Here is a 22,709-nt window from a genome sequence, read left to right on the forward strand (position 1 = left end):
ACCAACGAGGACATTGTTGCTGATATTAAAGCTGGAATCATGCATTGAATCAGCCAGGATGTTGCTGAGGAGAAAAACACCTTAGCAAAAATTGAGAAGAAAGCTCTCTGAGATTTAAATTCTGATAAACACATTATAATTCTTACTGTAGATTCTGGAAATACTAAGTGATATAAAAATGTCAAATGTAGTAAACTTGAGGACACAATAGAACCTGGAAGATACATATAGCTTAAGGGAGGTCTAACAATTTCTAGTTTTTACACTAATGAAGAAGCAAATTAAAGTCCCTTCAATTCCTCCTATATAAATGTGTGTCTCATCAAATCAGAAGCACTGTCACCAAGATTATACGATTTACCAGAAATTCACAAACCCGGCATTCATAGAAGCCTATTGTTATCACTACTGATTGTCTGATCTGTGGGACTGAAAACACTTGGCCACTCTCATGCAGCCATTTCTAGGAAAAACAGACACATACATTAAATGTTCAGATCATTTTATCAAAGAAAATAGAAACTTTTAAATTGAGTCCAAAAGATGGTATGATCAGCATTGACGTCGTAACACCGTTTTCTGTGGTTCCTCTTTATGAGGTGAAGTCACAGTTGGAATGAATTTTCAGAAAGAAAATAGCAGGTCTCCTTAAATGTTCTGTCACATCAACTTACTGATGGTGTGGCTATGGGGGGAGGGGAGAGGGGGGGGGGGGGGGGGGGAATCAGACCAGTTAAATAAAATTTCTGTTTGGGGAAATAGAAGAAAGAGCTCTTGAGATGGTTCAAAAGAAACCTCCTTGTTGGTTCTGGATGTTGGTGATACCTTTTTCATTGGCTTCATGGAGAAAAAGAACTATCAGAATTTCTACATTTTCCAAATGACACTAATTATAACATAAAGTTCACTGTGAAAAAAGGGAAAATAGGACTCATTTTTATTGTGGCTGATTCCTAACTGAGACACAACAAGCACCAACATTACCCCCCCCCCCCCTCCCTCCCGTGTCCTGCATGTTGTCTAGTGGTTGGGATACAGGCATTTCCTCTCCAGAGGCACTCGTTTTCCACTTGACTGCACACACACCACCCAGCTGTTGCCAACACCACCATTGCTTAGAGTGACATCACCCTCACCAGTCCAGTGGCTTCACAACCTTGAGGGTGGTTGACACTTATTGAGTGGTGTCTCACCAATAGTTCCATCACTCACCAATTCTGCTGCTGACTTGTTAGGTTTCTGATGTTGCCAGCCTCGCCAGGTACCAGTCGCCAGTTGTGTTCGTGTCACCACAGGGTCAATTGTCAGGATCCTGCCATGCCATCCCAAGCATCAACAGCTGCTAGTTACACCCTAACCACTGCACCATGCCAGCTCCACCCCAAGTCCAGAAGAGCCTTCTATATTGTAATATCATATGACATGCTAGTTAGTTAGTTAGTTAGTTAGTTATATTACTTGTTCCATGGATCATGAACACAATTCTTTCGTAATGATGTGGAACCTGTCAAAGTACACAAGATTCATTTATCCCAAATAATCATTGTTAGTCTTATATATGGTACAATTGTTAATGCTTACTGTATTTCTTTGGCCTATGTCTAAAAATTCATCTATGGAGTAGAAGGAGTTGTCATTCAGGAATTCCCTTAACTTACTTTTGAATGCCGATTGGTTGTCTGTCAGACTTTTGATATTGTTTGGCAATTGACCAAAAATCTTTGTGGCAGTATAATTCACCCCCTTTTGTGCCAATGTCAAATTCAATGAACGGTAGTGAAGGTCACCCTGTCTCCTAGTATTGTAGCTGTGAACTGTGCTATTAATTCTGAAGTGATCTGGGTTACTAACAACAAATTTCATTAGGCTTTGTGCAATAAACCACTATAGATGTCATTGGGATCCACTGCCCTTGCACAGTAAAAGGACACAAAAATTTCATTTTTGGATATAAAGGTACTATATAAAAATGAAACTTAGGGCACAAAGTCTTACATAAGCCCACTCTTACGCATAGAAACATTGACAAATTGCATAGTAGAAAAGAGGAGTGATTAAAATGTTTTTGTAGCCAGCTAAAAATATTTGTGAACTACACTATGTGAAAGAAAAGCTCAATCATTTAATGCGTACTTTCAGAAGAAACAGCTACTCTGACAAAGAGATAAACAGGGCACTGCATCCTAAAGGATCTGGAACATTTATTGGACAAAATCAAATAAAGGGAAGTTTTCACCCATTTGTATAAGCAGATAGAGACTGTGTCAGCAGAGTAATAAGAAGAGACAGATACTGACATAGTGTTTAGTTTAAAGGTGCATGAACATTTGAACAATTGAAATGATGTACACTTCTCACTTTCCTCAGTGGCAATATATAAAATCTCTTGCATATGTGTCAAGTTACAGAGGAACTACAAAAAGAAGCCTAAACACCTGGCTTAAGGAAAACTAGAGCAATTGTCATCTGAGAAACACGGATAAATTGGAAGATGATGGGAAAATGGAATTAACAAATTTATTTCTCTGATACTGTGATTTTATTGAGATCCAATCACTATGCTAAGATGCACAGAGGGGCCTTAAAAATTCAAATGCACGTAAATAACTTTTAATAGAAAAGGAGGAGGACTGAAATTAGACAAGTGACAAATAAAGAAAAAGTGATAAGGAAAATGGTAAAGGAAGTGATTAAGTGATAAATTAATCAAGCAGCACCAACTCTCTTGCCCTACAAGCACCATAACATATTATATATATGAATTTGTGGTGTAAGTTCGTTCAGACATTTCCAAAAGAACAGACACCATGCAGCACATGTGTGATGCATTATATGTAAATTGAAGGTGCCGAGTTGGGGGGGGGGGGGGGGGGGGAGGATAGGAAATGGAGGTTATCACTGCTGTCAACTGCAGTGGGACGTTACTTGGAATCAGTGGTGATAAGTGAAAATGTGTACCGGACCGGGATTCGTACAGGACACAGTATTATCACAACTGTGCAGACTGTCTCTGCATGCCTCACAGCTGATCCCATCGAGCACCACCTATTTGCATTCCCAGTCCATTTCCTCCCTGCTTGCTCCACTGAGATTCCCACAGGAGGTCAGACATACTTGTGCTTCTGCTCTGAAGAAGATGGATCCATTGCCCAGCTATACAAATCAGTTTTATAAATGAACGCATAGTGTCTGTTCTTTTGAATGTGTCTGGAAGAACAGACACCACGCAGCATCCACAAATGTGATACATTACATGTAAATTTTTGGAGATGAAACATTAGGCTCAGAAATATGCCTTGTACCATGGCCTACTGCCCATGAAACAAAATTTACAAAAGTCTTTCTATTACTTGTTCCAAATCTATATGCTCCTGTGGTGAATCTAGTTCCCTAATTTGTTGCTTATTGAATATAGTGGTATGAAGTTAAAAATCAAGTGATTTACCAGATTCAGGCCTTCTATCTGCTTAGCAAAAGGGAAGGTACAACACACTGCCACACCAAACTTGTGCATATTTCCTCAAATTATATTTTATCATATCTACACTATCCTTTTATGCGTATTTCATATGCTATAGTATTCCCTGAAGAATGCTGATGCGAGTTTTGATTTCTGCAGTGTTATTTGCTGACAGTAACTGATTTTGCATGCTTAATGTTCATTCCTTTGTCAAAGAGTGTCTGTGTTAATGTTTATCAATCCTTGTTAAAAGCTGCTGCTGCCGTGGAAAGTTTCGTCTCTTTTTTGCTAACTTGATACTGTAGCTTCTTTTACTCTGTCCACTAAGAACCATTTTACAATATGTAGTATTTCTTTTATACAAATACTACAGTAAATGTTTAATATTCAGTTAAATGAGCTGTAGTTGTATATATTATTCATAATTTAGCAGATGACAGCTATTAAAAATGCCATAATTATGAGGGCTATCAAAAAGTTTTCATTTGAAGTCCGTACATTCCAGAATTGGTATGCAATCAGGTAAAATCTCCATGAGCATTGAGCCAATCAGCTCACTGAAACACCAGGTTGAAGATACCTGTTTTGGAAATCACCATGTAGTGCTGTGTAAAGAAATCTGTAACTGCCTGATACGTGTCCTTGTCCAATAGAAATCACAATTTTCAAGGCCTTTTTTAAGGGACTGAAGGCATGATAATCATGTGAGGCATGAACAGGACTATAGGGCAGGTGCTAAAGTATCTCACACTTGAGTTGGTGTAAGTCTGCATTATGACATTTGCAATACAGGGATATGTATTTTCATGAATCAGCAGCATCCCTTGGTGCACCATTCCATGATGGTGTTTTTCAACAGACATACTTTTCATTCTCTGATGGCAGAGGTTGAAAATACTGCTTCAGTTGTAAATTTCTTTATTTTCATATGACCTATTTCGGATTGTTATAAGCCCATCTTCAGGTGTCATACTGGAAATAACAAAAGGCGGGAGATAATTTTCACATGTCGTAACACACATAAAAACAAAAAAATTTGCTAAAAAGTTTTATAAACTTTTAAAAAACATTTCGAAACTGCTGGTCTGGCAAGGTGCTGTGAAACCTATGTCAATGTGATGGCACCAGACAGTACTAAGGACAACTGCCTGAGTAGGGAAATATACAAATGATATCACAACACTTGTGCTGTGGTCCCTGAGCATTGGTTCCACAAGGCGCGGTGTGCTGCCTATGACCACAGAACAGGGAGTAGCGGATGCGAAAGTGGAGGCAAATTGGTAAACCAAAGTTGCAAAAGTGCTGCCATCTATTGACGGAGAGAAGAACTTGGGGCCTTTCGACGTGGTTTGCATTTAAAATGAAGAAAAAAGAAAAAAATACATAACAAAGTGTCACAGTCACCAGTTAAAAGAACATACACATGTGCCACTCCTATTTACAAGCTAATTACTGATCAACAAGGAAAGGAGCGAAACCTTACAGTCTATACTGTCAGAAAGTAATATGCCAATTAATAGCTAGCAGCAATAGCGCTAAAAGGTGACATTAAAAGTGGCGTCAATTTAAAACTGGTGGATGTCTACTGGTGTTCACCCTTCAGCAACCAAGAAAAGAATAACAATTCATTGATCCTGTTTGGATGCATTTGGCAATAATTTTGCCATAGTTCACAATTCTGCATTTACCATATGCTTGCCGGAAAGACACAAATACCATAATAATACCTTGCCTACATGTCGGTGCTTATATACCCACACAAGAGTCATGCTACTTTACATATATGCTGCAGAAACACCCTTAAACAGAAATTTGTGATGACCTCTTGTAATACTGCCATCTTATTACAAATTTTAAAGGTTAACGATGTTATTGATATTTGTAAACTATAAATGTAGCTTTAATTATTTTTGTAGACACCATCGGAAAAAGTAAAATTGTGCAACATTAAAAATGCAATGAATGACAAAAAGTATGAAATGTTAACCACAGATTGTTGAAGAACAAATAGGTAGTGACAGAGGAAAAAGAGGAAGCTTTGATGGCACTTAGATCCTAACTGCAGTGCATGTAGGAGATGAATTAGGAAAGGAATATATCTTCACATCTCAAGCCTTCTAGAGCAACATCACGTACTCATTTTTTAGTGTTTATGATATATATTATGTGCAAAAATATAATTTGACATAGTTGTTTCCTGGAATCTTTTAATTCACAGTAGCATCTTTCCAAGAGACAGGGCAGGGGACACTTTGTAAAGGTGCACATCGAATTTATCTTTTTTCTTTCATTGCCCAGCCAAAAAGTGCAGATAGTTGATAATAGATTTTGTCTTTTTGTGTTAGAAAGCCACCATGTTCTCCACGAACACAGCCTTTTCATTCTGCATTGTTACTGGAACACCGGATGAATTTCATTTTGCTGGTTTGTCTTCCATATGGATTCTCTCTCTGTCAAGCTTCATCACCCGCTAATCTATATGTGATGAAGATATGCACTAATAATTGTCAAGTTGCACACCAGATCAAAAGCATGTCAAAATTCTTTGCTTGCAGCATGCAGAAACAATTAGGAAAGACACTGAAATATTGTGATGAAAAATGGAATTTTTCAAAATGTCTACACACCAGGAAGTATATATTCTACTGTGTTCATCAGTTTGACAGTAGTCAAAATAAAACCAATGCTTTGAATATACCCTTTCCTGTTACATAACAGTCATCTCACAGGGGGGGATTCCCTATCTACAGTAATATATTATATAACATACCAGACATATCCTGACTGTGTTTTCCTGTTTTTTCTTTTACTTACCATTTATAGATATTTTGTTGTCATTAAAGTGTTATATCATTCTTTTTTGATCAGCTGTTGAGATTATTTGAAATTTATTTTGTGTTATAAGTACTCTGTAATGTATAGTTGTTCAAAAAGATTGATCCAATTTAATTAATTTTTATTTCATGAAATGTAAATTAGATGTGAATAATCTTCAGACCTTTGAAATCAAGAGGATCTAAAGTTTTTGTTTCTTACTGCTAGAATGCTGACAGTTGTGTTAATGATCACTAGAGCGCTTCTGCTAACAGCCAGCCAGTTCACAGCAGTTGTGAGTAAGATGACTACCAAGCAACATAATGTTTTCTGCATTCTTGAATTCAGAAGAAGTGAGCCAACAGTTTCAGTGCTTTGAACCTCCAACTAGGAACACTTTAAACCATTTGTTTAAGCAATTTCAACATACAGGATGTCTCTACAAAGTACGAAGCACAGGGTGACTGCATGTTTTAGATTACTACATGAGACAAATTGAAGAAAGTGTCTTGTGTAGTCCAGATAATTCCATCAATAGAGGTAGTAGAGAATCAGGAAAACCTCAACCAATTCAATGATGAATTTTGAGATCCCTTCTGCTGTATAAGATGTACCATGTACAATTGGTACAAGCTCTTTTTTAAAATTGTAATGTAAAGTGTATTGAATTTTGTGGTGACATGGTAAGAAACATTTCTCCTTTACATAAATTTTGGTACTAAATTTATTTGTCATGCTAGTGGAAAGTCGAATAGACCCCCATGTTTACATAAGGGGTTCACAAGATGCCTGTGAAACATAGCAACATGATACTGATTTGATGACGCTAAATGTGCATTGTGCCTCATCACAAAATAAAGTTAATGAGTGAAAATTAATGCCGTGATAATGCTAGAATCATTCAAAGAAAGTCTATGCCCAGATCATGCAATACTTCAATATACCGAGCATAAACTGATGCATCTGTGGATTCATTGCAGGACATACAGGCAGTCAGTCTTGTGAAGTTCTTTTGAACACGTGTTCCTGAAAACTGTCTTGACCAGCTAGTTTGGCAGCCCACATGCAATGGAAATATCTTAGACCTTGTAGCCACAAATTGGCAGGACCATAATGTTAGCATCAGTATATAGATAGTGATTAATGACCATGGTGTCATCATAGTGAAAAGTTGATAAATCAGTGAAGTAGGCTAGGAGAGTGCTTCTGCTAAAAGAGCAGATAAGCAGTTGTTAGCATCTCACTTAGACAATGAAGTGACATCATTTAGTTCTGTTATGATGGACATACAGGAATTATGGGAAAAGTTTAAACAGATTGAAAATCGTGCTCTGGAGAAGTATGTGACTATTAAGTGAATAACGCATGGAAAAGACCCACTGTGGTTTAACAACAAAATCCAGAAAATGCTGAGGAAGCAAAGGCTGTTGCACTTTCAGTTCAAGAGAGTATGTGCAAGTGATGACCGACTAAATTAGTAGAGATTCGTGTGTCTATGAAAAGATCTATGACAAACCATATGACTACTACCCCTGTCATGCCTCAGCAGGAGATCTAGCCAAGAATGTGAGAATATTTTGGTCCCATGTAAAATTGCTGAGCAGGTCTAAGGCTTTATCCAGTCACTTATGGACCAGTCTGATGTGCCAGTAGACGGTATCAAAATGAAAACTGAAGTTTTAAATTTCGAATTTAAGAAATTGTTCATGCAGGAGAATCATACAAAGATATTGTTGTCTGACCATCACACAGTCCTGTCTGTACGACATATTAACAAGCATTCCTGGTGCACTAAAATGACTAAAAGATTTGAGCCAGCTCCATATGAAATCCCAGTTTCATTTTACAGAGAGTACTCTATGACATTGGCCCCTCACTTAGATTGCGTGTGAATCTCTTGTCCAGCACAGAGTGCCCAATGACTAGTAAAAAGTGCAGGTGAATCCTGTGTATAAGAGGAGCAATAGAAGGAACCTGCAAAATTGCAGAGCAAAGTCCTTAACATTAATTTGCTGCATAATTATTGGACCTATATAAATCTATCATAAACTATTACTATCATAAAGTTCCTTTAGGTCAAAAAGCTTCTCTCCACAAATCAGCACAGATTTAGAAAGCACTGCTTGTGCTCGACTCAGCTTACCCTTTTCTCACATGATATACTATGAACTATGGATTAAGGGCAACCAGCAGATTCCATATTCCTAGATTTCCAGAAAGCATTTCATATAGTGCACTACTGTAGACTGTTAACAAAGGTGTGAGCATATGGAATAGGTTCCCAGACATATGAGTGGCTCAAAGACTTCTTAAGCAACTGAACCCAGTACCTGGTCCTTAATGACAAATGTTTGTCAGAGACAAGGGTATCATCAGGAATGCCCCAGAGAAGTGTGATAGAAGTGCTGTTATTTTCTATATACATAAATGATCAGGCACATAGGGTGGGTAGTTATCTGCTGTGGTTTGCTGATGATGCTGTAGTGAAGTTCTTTTGAGGACTGTGATAGCAAAGGAAAATGGTTATCTTTGGTTTATCTGTAAAGGAGACCATGCACAGGACACTAGTGCGACCTTTTCCTCAGTTCTGCTTGAGTGTTTTGGATCTGTACCAGGTTGGATTAAAGAATGACATTGAAGCAGTTCCGGGCAGTTGGATTTGTTTCTGGTAAGTTTGAACGACACACAAGTGTTACGGAGATACGTCAGGAATACAAATGGGAAACCCTGGAGGGAGGCAACATTCTTTTTTTATGAATACTATTGAGAAAATTTAGAGAACAGGTATTTGAAGCTGACTGCAGAACAATTCTACTGCCAGCAATATAAATTTCACATAATGGCAACAAAGATAAGATACGAAAAATCAGGGCTCATAAGGAGGCATGTAGATAGCTATTTTCCCTCACTCTATTTGCAAGTGAGACAGGAAGGGAAATGACTAGTAGTAGTTCAGGATACCCTCTGCCATGCACCATACATTGGTTTGCAGAGTATATATGTAGAAATGGAAATGCCGTGTGACTAGGGCCTCCTGTCGGGTAGACTGTTCGCCTGGTGCAAGTTTTTCAAGTTGATGCCACTTCGGCGATTTGCATGTCGATGGGGATGAAATGATGATGAGACACACAACACCCAGTCATCACGAGGCAGAGAAATTCCCTGGCCCCACCAGGAATTGAACCCGGAACCCCATGCGCGGGAAGCAAGAACGCTACCGCAAGACCACAAGCTGCGGACCAAAAAGACCTTATGACTACAGAGTTCTCTCGACCTCATGTCATGTGACTTTTTCTTTTGGGGATTTATTAAAAAAAAGGCAGTTTGTGTCCCACCTCTACCAACAATTTTGGTCAACTTGCGGAATCAAATCACAGCTGTGGTGAACTCGGTGATGTAAAATGTGATTCTTCACATCAGGTGAGCTTGGCTACCACTTGGGTGTTTGCTGTGCAGCAAGAGGGAGACACATTAACATTAAAACATATCTACAGAATTACTTTTACTCAGTGACAATGTCTGCATGTTTTGAATCTTCCTGGCTGATCAAACCAGTGTCAGACAAGAACTTTAACCTGGGACATTTACCTTACATGAGCAAGTGCTCTACCATCTGAGCTACTCAAACATGACTCATGACCCATCCTCACAGCTTTATTTCCGCCTGTATCCCATCTCATGCCTTCCAATCTTCACAGGTTTTCTCCTGCACACATGCAGGACTGGTACTCCTGGGAGAAATAATGTTGTGGAGACCTGACTCAGTCACAGCTTGAGGGGATAGTTTCCAGAATGAATTTTCACCCTGCAGTAGATTGTGGACTGATCTGAAACATCGTGGAAGGTTAAAACTGTGTGCTTGATCAGAACTCCATCCTAAGACCTATGCCTTATGTGGGCAAAACCTCTACTGTCTGAGCGGTCCAAACATGAGTTACAAGGTACCCTCACAGCTTTACTTCCACCAGCACCTCATCTTGTATCATTCAGACTTCAGGGAAGTTCTCCTGTGTAACTTGTGGAACCAGCACCTCTGGAAGAAAGGATATTACAGAGAGGAGGTACTAGCAAAAGTAAAGTTATGAGGTCAAGTCTGAGCCGTGCTTGCACAGCTCACTTGGTAGAGCACATACCTGTATCAGGCAAAGATTCCAGGTTCAAGTCCCAGTTTGGTACACAGTGCTGATCTGCTAGGGAGTTTGAAATCAGCACACACTCCTCTGTGGAATGAAAATTCACTCTGGAAGCAATCCCCCAGGCTGTGGGTGAGTCGTATCTCCATAGTACCGTTTCTTCCAGATGTGCTAGTCCCACATCTTATGGAGACAAACTTATGCAGAATTTGGAAAGTAAGAGATAAAGTACTGCTTGAAGTAAAGCTGTGAGGGCAAGTTGTGAGTCTTGCTTGGATAGTTCAGTCAGTAGAGCACTTGCCCATGTAAGGCAAAGATCCCAGTTTCGAGTCCCAGTCTGGCACACAATTTCAATCTGCCAGGAGGTTTCAAATTTGTGACTTGTGTTTGTAATTTATGTTTTATAAAATGATTAAACGGGGTCCAGTTTTTTTTAATAACCCTGTATATTTTGAAATCATCAGTCTAGTTAGAATTATCTCTTTTATCATGTGTGTGAACAAAGTAGAATGTCTTGTGTAAAGTTCATTGTTAGTGCCCAAAATTCACTTTATCTGTGTTACTTCATTTTTTAGTGGTGCTCTTGATATCAGATTTTACCAAAGAGCAGCTGCCCATTGAGGATCATTACCACTTTATAAAATTGTAGATTTGTTATATGTGTGTTCTCAGATCGGTACTTTGAGAGGAATTGTTCACTAACAGGCCATAAATCATTCTCCTTAGAGAATTTACTAACTTTCAGCATCACCTGAGGTAACGTTCTTCACAACAATATTGCTATGCCTTGTCATACTTTCAACTGACATGCAGCATAGAAACTACTATAATTTAAGTATCTTAGACTTTCATTGTTGACTAAAATTTTTAGTCTGATTCTTCTATTCAGACAACAGCAAATAGTAATTCAGTCATTGGCACCTTCCCATGTATCAGCAGATACGGCAGTTTAACAGACTTATTTGTAACTGCACATACTGTAATTTGGTATGCTGAATGTCTGCACCATAATTTTTTGTAGTGTATAGCTTAGTAGTTTATAGATTATAATTTGTTTCCACATTGTGTTGTCTATCATAATATGTCTGTGAATTTAAAACGTAAGAACTTACTCACAGGTAATTGAGAATTTTTTTATTTATGGAAAAATTAAACTGTGATTTGATATTAAGTATATTGTGTGAGAATTTGCACATTATAAACTAACTGGAAGCAGTTTGTGTCCAGCCGTGTGGAAAGCATTGCTTTGAAATATCTAAATGATATTACACTTTCCATTTTGTAAATAGTGTGCACAGTTTACATCATTTTGTGTTGTGACGACAAATTGTATCAACTTCTAACAGTGCTTCATTTGTTTGCAGAAACATGGTACAACCAGCAAACCATTAAAACCTGTGAGGTTAGATTCAGAGGTAAGTTACTTATAATAGTGTTCAGAGGATAAATGGTCCACTCATTGGCCATTTCCTAGTTACTACTACTACCACTATTACTACTACTACTACAACTACTATTGATGTTACCACTGCCACTACTACCACCACTATTAGTACTTATAGAATTTCTCATCACCACCATCATCTTCTTCTGTGCTTACCAACCTGTTCGTAAAAATATACATTTGCAGATTTCTTACCAGACGAGGTGACTGAAAAAGTATTCAGTTCGAGATTTGTCTGGCCTTACAGGTAGTTTCTAATGCTAACAGCTCACTTACATTCCATATCTGACCTTTCATTTGCATGTTGCTTCCATGCTCTAGTTTGCACCATGGCGTCTTCTCAGCTGGCAGTCACAGATCGGCACAAAGCTTCTTTTGCACAAATAATCACTGTTTCAGCTTAGCAATAACTAGGAGCTTTATGGTCTTTGCTAAGCACTGTTTCAATAATTCAGTGATTTTATTTTATGTTATCATTTTCATTTGAAGTTACAGTGTTAAAGGTATTTTAACTATGGCTTGTAGAAGGATGTGCCCGCTGATGATCTGCACATTGCTGCCTGAGATTATTAATTGATTAATTTTAAACTTGCTACATTTCAAGAACATCATAAAATGGTGTAGCAATGTCAAAAAGTAGCTGATAGTGCTTTAAAAAAAATTCAAAAAAAATAATGTGCACTACTCAGTCTCTTGAAAATTGTTTTGTACTTCATATCTGAGCAGGAATCTCAGTCTTAAGATTTATCTAACGAACTTCCAAATGGAATCTGGTGTAATTTGAAAATAATTGCAATGTTTCTGTTTTCAAGTAACTGAAATTTCATTTGTATCAAAATCTCTGTACTATTCTGTAATTTCTTAACCTTAGGGCATCTTTAACATTTATTGTCTCTCCTAAAGATTATCAAAGTATTGTGCCTGTGAAGTAAAATACATTCTCATATAAGAGTTCTGAATAATAATAAGTGCAAATGGTTTTTTCCAACACCAAGATAGAACCATGTCCTAAAATAATGGAAAGTCCAGATCGGAAATCCCCCCTGCGGGTCTGGGGGTTAGAATAGGCCCGAGGTGATGGTCCCCTGTAGGATTTGACCTCCATTTTTCAAACTTTTCCGTAAGGGCAAGCCAGTTGGGGAAGGGTGCCTTACATGGTGCATAGTGTCCATCATGCGCTGAGACCTCTCGCACCCTTGGTTGACATGGATCTGCACTGCCACACATTCTCCAACTGTTGGGCGAGGTCACCCTCCTGCATGTGTTTTCCTCCATCCTCTGTGCAATATCGCTTTCTGCGCTGCCAACGATAATGGACTTCTTAGTTCGTTGGTGCCTGATATCCAGCACGGTAGCCAGTCCTTTGTGGTGGGGCCGTCATGTACCATGTTGGTTGTAGTAGCTCCCTGACCACACAGGGATTAGTCTGCTGATGCGTGCACCGTTAACACACCATGTATGCTAAGGAGTAGATGCCCGTCACCCTGGGGCATTGGGACTCCTGGCAATGGACACGCTGCCAGGTGGCCTTTGCTGCAGCTGAGTGACGCCCTTGGGGAGGGACCCTGGTTGGAGTGGGTAGCATCAGTGCGGATGACACAGCATGAAGCGTAGTACGTCATCTCTTGCTGGTAGTCAAACACCACCAGTCTCTAAGCAGTCAAGGTCGAACTTCAGAGTTAAGAAATATGACACCAAATCATCGAGCTCAACAATGACAAATGTGGCACCCTTCCCTAGAGCAACTAATAGCCTTTAAGCGGCTTCGTGCCCGCGTTCACCAGCTTATAAAACGATGGAAACAGGTGTGTTGGGAGAGGTACTTGATGACCATTGGGTGCCATCCATCACCTTCTCAGGTCTGGACGTAGATCAGATGTCTTTTTAGGAACCAGACCCCAACAGGTGTCCCTGGCATTAACGCCAATGGCGTGCTACCTACCGATGCACACGCAATTGCCGAGCACTTTGCTGAGCACTATGCTCGGCATTCCGCCCAGCCTTTCGCACCCTCAAATGGCACCATCATTCCAGTGCTCAAACTTAGTCAAAACCTGCTTGATGTGGATAGCTACCGGCCCATCAGGCTCACCAACTTTCTCTGTAAGCTGCTGGAACATATGGAGTTTCGGTGGTTGGGTCGGGTTCTGGAGTCACGTGGCTTACTGGCTCCATGTCAGGGCGGCTTCCAACAGGGTCACTCTATCACTGATAGTCTTGTATCCCTCAAGTCTGCCATCTGAGCAACATTTTCCTGACACCAACATCTGGTTGCCATCTTTTTTGACTTACATAAAACATACAACATCCATTCTCTGTAGTGGAGACATATCGACGCTTAGGATTGGTTTTCGACACCTGATTCACTTGGTTACCTCACCCTCATCAGCTTAAGCGAAAATGCTGGCAGCACCTCAATGCCCTCCGCTGCCTGAGTGACACCAACTGGGGTGCAGATCGCTCTACACTGCTGCAGCTCTACAGAGCCCTTGTTCAATCCTGCCTTGACTGTGGGAGTCTGGTTTACAGTTCGGTGGCACCCTCAGTGTTGCGTTTCCTCAACCCAGTGCAACACTGTGGCGTTCGCCTAGTGATGGGAGCTTTTAGAATTAGTCTGGTGACCAGTGTGCTGGTGGAGGCCAGACTCCCTGCACTATGAATGTGTGGAAGTCTTCCAAGCAGTCCCCTCGCAGGGAATCAGTTGTCCTCTGCTGGCTCTGCATTGGCCATATGTGGCTAATGCATGGTTATCTCCTGTGTTGCAAGGACCCACCTCGGTGTTGCTGTGGCTCACAAATGACAAGTCGTTCACCTCTTGCTGGACTGCCCACTTTTAGCTGCTCTGCGGCGGACTTTTAACTTTCCCAGCCCCCTACCTACAGTGTTAGGTGACAATTCCTCAACAGCAGCTTTAGTTTTACGTTTTATTTGTGAGAGTGGGTTTTATCATTTGGTCTAAGTTTTAGCGCATGTCCTTTGTCCCTCTGTGTCCCCCACCCTAGTGCCTTTAGGGTGGGGGTTTTAATGTGCTGCAGAGTAGCTGGCTTCTCCTTTTTTTCTCATGGTCAGCCAGCCATGGTAACCTGCTCTTTTGTTTTTATGTCTTCTACATGTTTCTTGCATCTCTGTGGTTTTCTTTTCTAATTTTGTCCATTTCAGTGTTTGTTGCCCTTCTGTCATTCTTGTGGTTTTGTCCTTTCTTCCAGCTGTGTTTTGTATGCCTCAATTATTTTACTCCCACCCTTGTGGAATTATTTTAATTGTAACAATGGGTCAATGACCTAGCAGTTTGGTCCCCCCCTCCTTTTAAACCAACCAATCAACCAGGTCAGGATATCGATGATTACATAAAAAATAGACTGCTACTGACCATAAAGATGACACATTGAATTGCAGACAGGCACAACAAAAAGTCTGTTACATACTAATCACACGATTGCTATCTCTGGCTTCTCAGGTCTGAGTAGCTAGAAACAGCAGTCATGTATATGTGAGGTGTGCTTGCTGGTGTGAATGTGTTTGTGTTTCTCTTTTCTCATGAAGGCTTCACCGAAAGTTTAGTGTGTAACCATCTTTTCATTGTGCCTGTCTGCAACTCGATGTGTCATCTTTATGGTGAGTAGCAATCTATCCTTCATAATTGTAGGTAACATGTCTTGTTATAACAAACTGTTATAAATTTTTAAAAAACAGATAAAAGAAGAATGGATGAAAATCCAAATTCAGCTATTAAGATATTGACTGCCCATTACACAATGGTCAGTTCATTGATTGCAGGACTCTCTTCTACAGTCAATTAAATATATTTCTTGTTGTAAGTCCAGTGTTATTGCAATCTGAGAAATATTACCTACAGTGGAGGAAGCTGCCATTTTAAAAACATATGTTGTTGAATACCAGTATTATCACAATAGCTTAGATATCTAGAAATCTCTCAGCCTGTCTCTCCTTTTTTCTGTCAGAATCATTTGCCTAGTGTCTCCTGAAATCAACAGCTATTCATTTTCCCAAATATACATCCTGGTACTATTTCAAGGGAGCAGTTTCGCTCTCACATTACGTACATGAGCCATTAGTTAATGCAGGAAATGTAGACTAGCAACAGCATGCCAGCTTTCAGTGTAGTAGGATAAATGTAGCCTCGCTTTTGCTATCCATCATGCAGATGCTGTTCTGTGTGGTTCTCCATTTGCACATAGTATAGGAAAGCATAATACTAAAATGTTATTCCAATTTTTCAGGAACAGGCCAAGATAGCAAAAACTGGTTTGGAAATGAAACTCATATCATCGGAGATGGATGCTGAGACAGACAAGTGGCAGGAAAGTGGATCAGCACTGGAAGAGAACAACGACATTGTGAAGCGTGCCAAAAATATGTCTTCCATGGCATTTTCCATGTATCAGTTCACAAGAGGTGAAGGAGCGTTAAAGACAACACAAGACCTCTTTACACAGGCAGAATACTTTGCTGAGGAGGCAAATCGCTTGTATAAAGTTGTAAGACAGTTTTCATACCAGGTAATAACTTTTTTTAATTAATTTAATTTCGTAAATTATTGTGTGTTTTTCATTAATTTGTGAGACATGTGTCGAATGTTGATTAATATCTAATGAGGCAACACTGTTTAAGGGTTATAAATAACATGCTGTAAATGTTAATGAAAGTACAGTAAAAATTATATAGAAGTTTTTTAAAAATTCTGAATTCCTATTTTCCATATCAAAATTTGCTTTAATTACTGCTCATGGTTAAGACATAATAAAAATGGTTCATTGTACCAGGTAAATTTTTCATTCTTAATTAATTTTATTTTGTTGTATAAATCATCTATTAGGAGATAACAACCAACAAGAGAGCATCTAGATCATTTATTAAATTTTTTAGATGTATAATATTTTGCCAAAACCATGCAGACACTCCATTGAATGTATTTTGCACATCATTGAGCTATGCATTGAGGACATGCACATGTAAGTGCTATTATCATTGCCATAGACACATTTTCTGTAAGAATGAATCAATGAAGAAAAATGTGTAAAATCAAATGGATCATGACTGCAAGGACATCCAGGTTCAAGAATAATGTCATCTATATTTCACAAGTTTACAGGTGTTGAAGGTTATTTTTAATAATGTTATTGTGAAATGGAAATATTGGGTAGTAACTAAATTCAGTCACTGTTCTTGTAGGCCTAATAAATTAAGTGATAGAGACTAATGAACTCAAAAGTGTACTGTACAAACCAATCGTCAAACAGCCTTGTTGGATATTACATCATTACAGGTGGCCTCCATTTCATCTCTGTTGGATTATAGATATTTAATGAAGATGGTACTGTGGATAGATTGCAAGGATTCCAAGCAGAACTTAAGTGAAAACCTAATTATCAGGTCACTTGTTGTTTTAATTTCAACTGCTTCCTTAATATCAGTATCCCAACATCTGGAAATACATGCAAGAATGTCTGTGTTGTATATTCCATAGAATGACCAGTGCCAAGGCAATGTTCTGCAATAGGAGATTTGCTTGGCTGTGTAAGTGTGTGTTATGCTTATGGTCGATATACTGGTCCTTCACAGTTGTGATTGTTTGGTGAATAAATGACATGCCATAAGTGCAAGAAATACTATAGACACCTGCCTTAGGCAACCCAAGATCATCTCTTACAGATCCTAATTTCGGACTTAATATTAAATGGCAGTCGAAAGACACTGTTTACTCCATATTTCCAATCCTGTTGGAAATACTTCCTGTATGAGGCAAAAAAGCCACAGACTTTGGTGCCACCTCATCATCATCATCATCATCATCATCATCATCATCACGCAGCCAGTTCATGATTAGTGCATAGCACAATGCACATATAACCTGACCTTCACAGTAACCAATCTGATGAAAGGTCTTCAAGATGATATAGCTTAGCTGACAAACTTTAAGGTTGTTAGATTACAGGGGACCTGTGAACCGACATATGTATTACCCCTTCACAGTGTGCCAGAGGGTGACAACTATCAGTCTCCCTGAAAATGGCGTGTCCCGAAATACCATCAGCCTTCCTTTTAACTGGCACATCAAGGAAAGAAAGGCAGCCATACTTTTCCTTTTCCATTGTGAAGTGAATAAGTGGGTATATTGAATTCAGATGTTCTAAGAAGAATTTAAATTCTCACTTCATGGGGCCACACAACATCATCAACATATCAGGAAAACGACACAGTTTTCAGTGATGATGACATAGTACTAGCCATTGAATAAGAAGTAAGTGTAAGTTAACAAGTGTCAAAATAGTTTCATTAATTCAACACGAAACCTTAACTCAGTTAACCATAGTGGATCCAACAGAGGAACATGAGTGAAGAGAAAGACCACATCATAACTTGCTAAAATACTGGAGTCATTCAACACAATCCCTCTAATCAGTGTAAGAAATCTGATGTGTTCTTAATGTGATGCACACACTGACCTGCTAGGGGCTCACAGAATAACAAGGTGTTTTGCTCCATGGTATGTTGAAGCACTAATGGTGCTAACAATAGGCCTAAGAGGAATGCCTGTCTTGTGAATCTTCAGAAGGCCATACACTATTAGGGGCACAGTAGCATAAACGTAAGACTGTTGATAGTCTGCTGCAGCAAGCAACTTTTTTTCAGGTGGTTGTTTGTCATTCTCTCAATACTCTTTGTTGGATCAGCACTGATTTTACAATACACCGAATCAGATTGTAAACATATATCTTTTGAACATAACCCGCCTTATGTAACACAATTGTGGCATCGCCATTGCCTGCAGGTAATATAATGATATCAGGGTCCACACTGAGTCACCACAAAGCAGCCCTTTTAGCTGTTGTTTCATTCTTGGATCTATAAAGAATGATCTTGGTTTGTGTGTCTCTCATCTTCCTCACTGTTGTGGTCTTTCATATATTGGGCAGACCATAAGGTCCATTGGTGTACTGAACATAAATGTCACACACTTGAAACAGCCAAGCAAATCTCCTATTACAGAACACTGCCTTGGCACCAGTTATCGTGTGAAATATAACAACATGAAGATTCTGCCATGGACTTCCAGCTTTTAGGGTTGTGTTATTAAGGAAGCAGTTGAAATTAAATTAGTACATAGTCTTATAAACTGAGATAGAATGTTTTTGCTTAAATTCTCTATGGAATCCTGCTTAAAAAATAAGGGGATAGAGTTAGTGCTATCTCACATGTTTGTTAATCAAACAATGGAAACTCCAGGTAGGACTATTATCAGTGTAGTAAAAAACAGGTTGCTGCTTACCATAAATAAAACACATCAAGTTGCAGACAGGTACAGTTAAAAGTCACTCACATATAGCTTTCAGCCACAACCATCATCAGTAAAACACACACACACACACACACACACACACAAACACAAACACACACACACAAAAGCACACCTCACGCACACACAGCCACCAACTCCAGCATATTGGGCTGGTATACAATGTCACATGGGATGCAAGCAGCAATCGGTAGGGGATGGAGAAGTCGAAAGGATAGTAGTGTAGAGGTGGGGAGAGAGACAAACGCTATCTGATGGAGTGTGCAGGGACTAAACTGCCAACAGGCACAGCATCAGAACATTATGAGGCAGGGAGCTGGGAAAAAAAGGAGAAGAGCTGGGAAAGATAGGCGGATGCATTGGCAGAGAGATTCAAATACACAGGGTGAGAGGTGAGAGCCACGCAAAGTGGCCACGTGGTTTGAGGTGCCATGTCACGGATAGCGCAGCCCCTCCCTCTGGAGGTTCAATTCCTCTCTCGGGCATGCGCATGTGTGTGTGTGTGTGTGTGTGTGTGTGTGTGTGTGTGTGTGTGTGTTTTGGTCTTAGCATAAGTTAGTTTAAGCAGAGTGTAAGTCTAGGGACCGATGACCTCAGCAGTTTGGTCCCTCAGGAATTCACACACATTTGAACATTTGAGAGATGAGAATGGGGATGAGATGATGGACAGAGGGAGGGGGGGGGGGGGGGGACAACTGTTGGATGGAGGCTGTCATGAGAGTATGTTACCATAGGTTGAGGCTGGGATAATTACAGGAGTGGAGAATGTGTTGTAAGGATAACTCCCAACCGCCCGGTTCAGAAAAGCTGGTAGTGGAGGGAAAGATCCAGATGGCTCAGGTAGTGAAGCAGCAATTGAAATAAAGTGTGTTATGTTCAGCAGATTTTACTTTTGACCACAGTTTGCACAATTTGGCAATGGCTGCTTGTCCTTGTGGACAGCTGATTGGTAGTCATACCAATATAAAAAACTGTGCAATGATTGCAGCAGAGCTGGCAAATGACATGGCTGGTTTCACATGTGGCCTGACCCCTGATGGGGAAGGATAAACTTATGACAGGACTGGAATAGGAAATGCTGGGTGGGTGGATTGGGCAGGTTTTGCCCCTGGGTCTTCTACAGGTATATGATTGTTGTGGCAAGGGGTTGGGATTGGGAGTGGCATAGGGATGGACTAGGATGTTGTGGAGGTTGGGTGGGTCACAGCATACCACATTAGGAGGTGCATAGAAATGTGTGTCAGAGATCTTTGTCCATTTACATTAATATCAGGTGTGGGATTCACATTTTATGTCCAGAGCTTGTAAATGGCAATTCAGAATTGGGACATATAGATATCTCCAGAATTTTGCCTCACTCTACGATATCAATATGAAACATTGGACGACAAGGTGATGAAATATGGGTGATTATGATGCACAGCATTAACCAGGCCATAGGTGTGAATGTCTTCAGATGTACAGTGAATATTTTGACTAATATATATTGGAAAACATGTTACCTATCTATTACTGTGCATTTGTTTATCGAGACAGGAATTGTGAAGTATGGTATTTGTGATAAATCTCTTTCTTGAGAAGAAAAATTTGGGGAATTTGTAAGAACTACACTGAAAACTTTATTTAGTCTGAGAGTAAATCTCCAGCATTTTAATAAGATTTCATTTCTCACTTACCGAGTTGTTAATACATGCAGGGCATTGCAATTCTTTCAGAATTATGCATGCCCTACACTTGTTTTGGACACAGCCCTGACACACATTGTTGAGATGACAATTATTTGAAAAATGGGGTCAAAGTGGTTTATTTCAGAGCTTATGCTGCCTGAGATAGTGTCCACTTCATGAAGAAAACAGATGATGTGAAGTCTGTAGAGACAAACTTGAAGCATGAAATCAAGATTAGATGGAACAGCTTGTTTAGATTACAACAGTCTGTGGTTGGACAGTACAATAAAATCATGGAAATGCCTCTTGAAAAAGGCGTATGAATCATGGACCTTGCCGTTGGTGGGAAGGCTTGCGTGTCTCAACGATACAGATAGCTGTACCGTAGGTGCAACCACAACGGAGGGGTATCCGTTGAGAGGCCAGACAAATGTGTGGTTCCTGAAGAGGGGCAGCAGCCTTTGCAGTAGTTGTAGGGGCAACAGTCTGGATGATTGACTGATCTGGCCTTGTAACATTAACCAAAATGGCCTTGCTGTTCTGGTACTGCGAACAGCTGAAAGCAAGGGGAAACTACAGCCATAATTTTTCCCGAGGGCATGCAGCTTTACTGTACGATTAAATGATGATGGCGTCCTCTTGGGTAAAATATTCCGGAGGTAAAATAGTCCCCCATTCGGATCTCCGGGTGGGGACTACTCAAGAGGACGTTGTTATCAGGAGAAAGAAAACTGGCATTCTATGGATCAGAGCGTGGAATGTCAGGTCCCTTAATCGGACAGGTAGGTTAGAAAATTTAAAAAGGGAAATGGATAGGTTAAAATTAGATATAGTGGGAATTAGTGAAGTTCGGTGGCAGGAGGAACAAGACTTTTAGTCAAGTGAATACAGGGTTATAAACACAAAATCAAATACGGGTCATGCAGGAGTGGGTTTAATAATGAATAAAAGAATGGGTGTATGGGTAAGCTACTACAAACAGCATAGTGAACGCATTATTGTGGTCAAAATAGACACAAAGCCCACACCGACTACAGTAGTACAAGTTTATTTGCCAACTAGCTCTGCAGATGATAAAGAAATTGCTGAAATGTATGATGAGATAAAAGAAATTATTCAGGTAGTGAAGGGAGATGAAAATTTAATAGTCATGGGTGAGTGGAATTCATCAGTAGCAAAAGGGAGAGAAGGAAACATTCTAAGTGAATATGGATTGGGCTAAGAAATGAAAGAGGAAGCTGCCTGGTAGAATTTTGTGCAGAGCATAACTTAATCATAGGCAATACTTTGTTTAACAATCATAAAAGAAGGTTGTATACATGGAAGAACCCTGGAGATACTAAAAGGTATCAGATAGATTATATAATGGTAAGACAGAGATTTAGGAACCAGGTTTTTAATTGTAAGACATTTCCAGGGACAGATGTGGACTCTGACCACAATCTATTGGTTATGAACTGTAGATTAAAACAGAAGAAACTGCAAAAAGTTGGGAATTTAAGGAGATGGGACCTGGATCAACTGACTAAACCAGAGATTGTACAGAGTTTCAGGGAGAGCATAAGGGAACAATTGACAGGAATGGGGGAAAGAAATACAGTAGAAGAAGAATGGGTAGCTTTGAGGGATGAAATAGTGAAGGCAGCAGAGGATCAAATAGGTAAAAAGACGAGGGCTAGTAGAAACCCTTGGGTAACAGAAGAAATATTGAATTTAATTGATGAAAGGAGAAAATATAAAAATGCAGTAAATGAAGCTGGCAAAAATGAGATTGACAGGAAGTGCAAAATGGCTAAGCAGGGATGGCTAGAGGACAAATGTAAGGATGTAGAGGCTTATCTCACTAGGGGTAAGATAGATACTGCCTACAGGA

At 39.6% G+C, this 22,709-nt stretch overlaps 1 protein-coding gene across 4 annotated transcripts in view; it reads left to right on the forward strand.

Moving 5' to 3' along the window:
* LOC126272870 (alpha-catulin) overlaps positions 1-22,709 on the forward strand; it is a 396,855-nt gene that overhangs the window by 335,090 nt on the left and 39,056 nt on the right. For all 4 annotated transcript variants that reach the window (XM_049976091.1, XM_049976092.1, XM_049976093.1 and 1 more), the window contains exons 8-9: positions 11,772-11,822; positions 16,093-16,371. In XM_049976091.1, coding sequence (XP_049832048.1) covers positions 11,772-11,822; positions 16,093-16,371 — 330 coding nt within the window. The remainder of the gene's footprint in view (positions 1-11,771; positions 11,823-16,092; positions 16,372-22,709) is intronic.

Source organism: Schistocerca gregaria, chromosome 5 (assembly GCF_023897955.1).
Source record: "Schistocerca gregaria isolate iqSchGreg1 chromosome 5, iqSchGreg1.2, whole genome shotgun sequence".
Classification (NCBI taxonomy): Eukaryota; Metazoa; Arthropoda; class Insecta; order Orthoptera; family Acrididae; genus Schistocerca; species Schistocerca gregaria.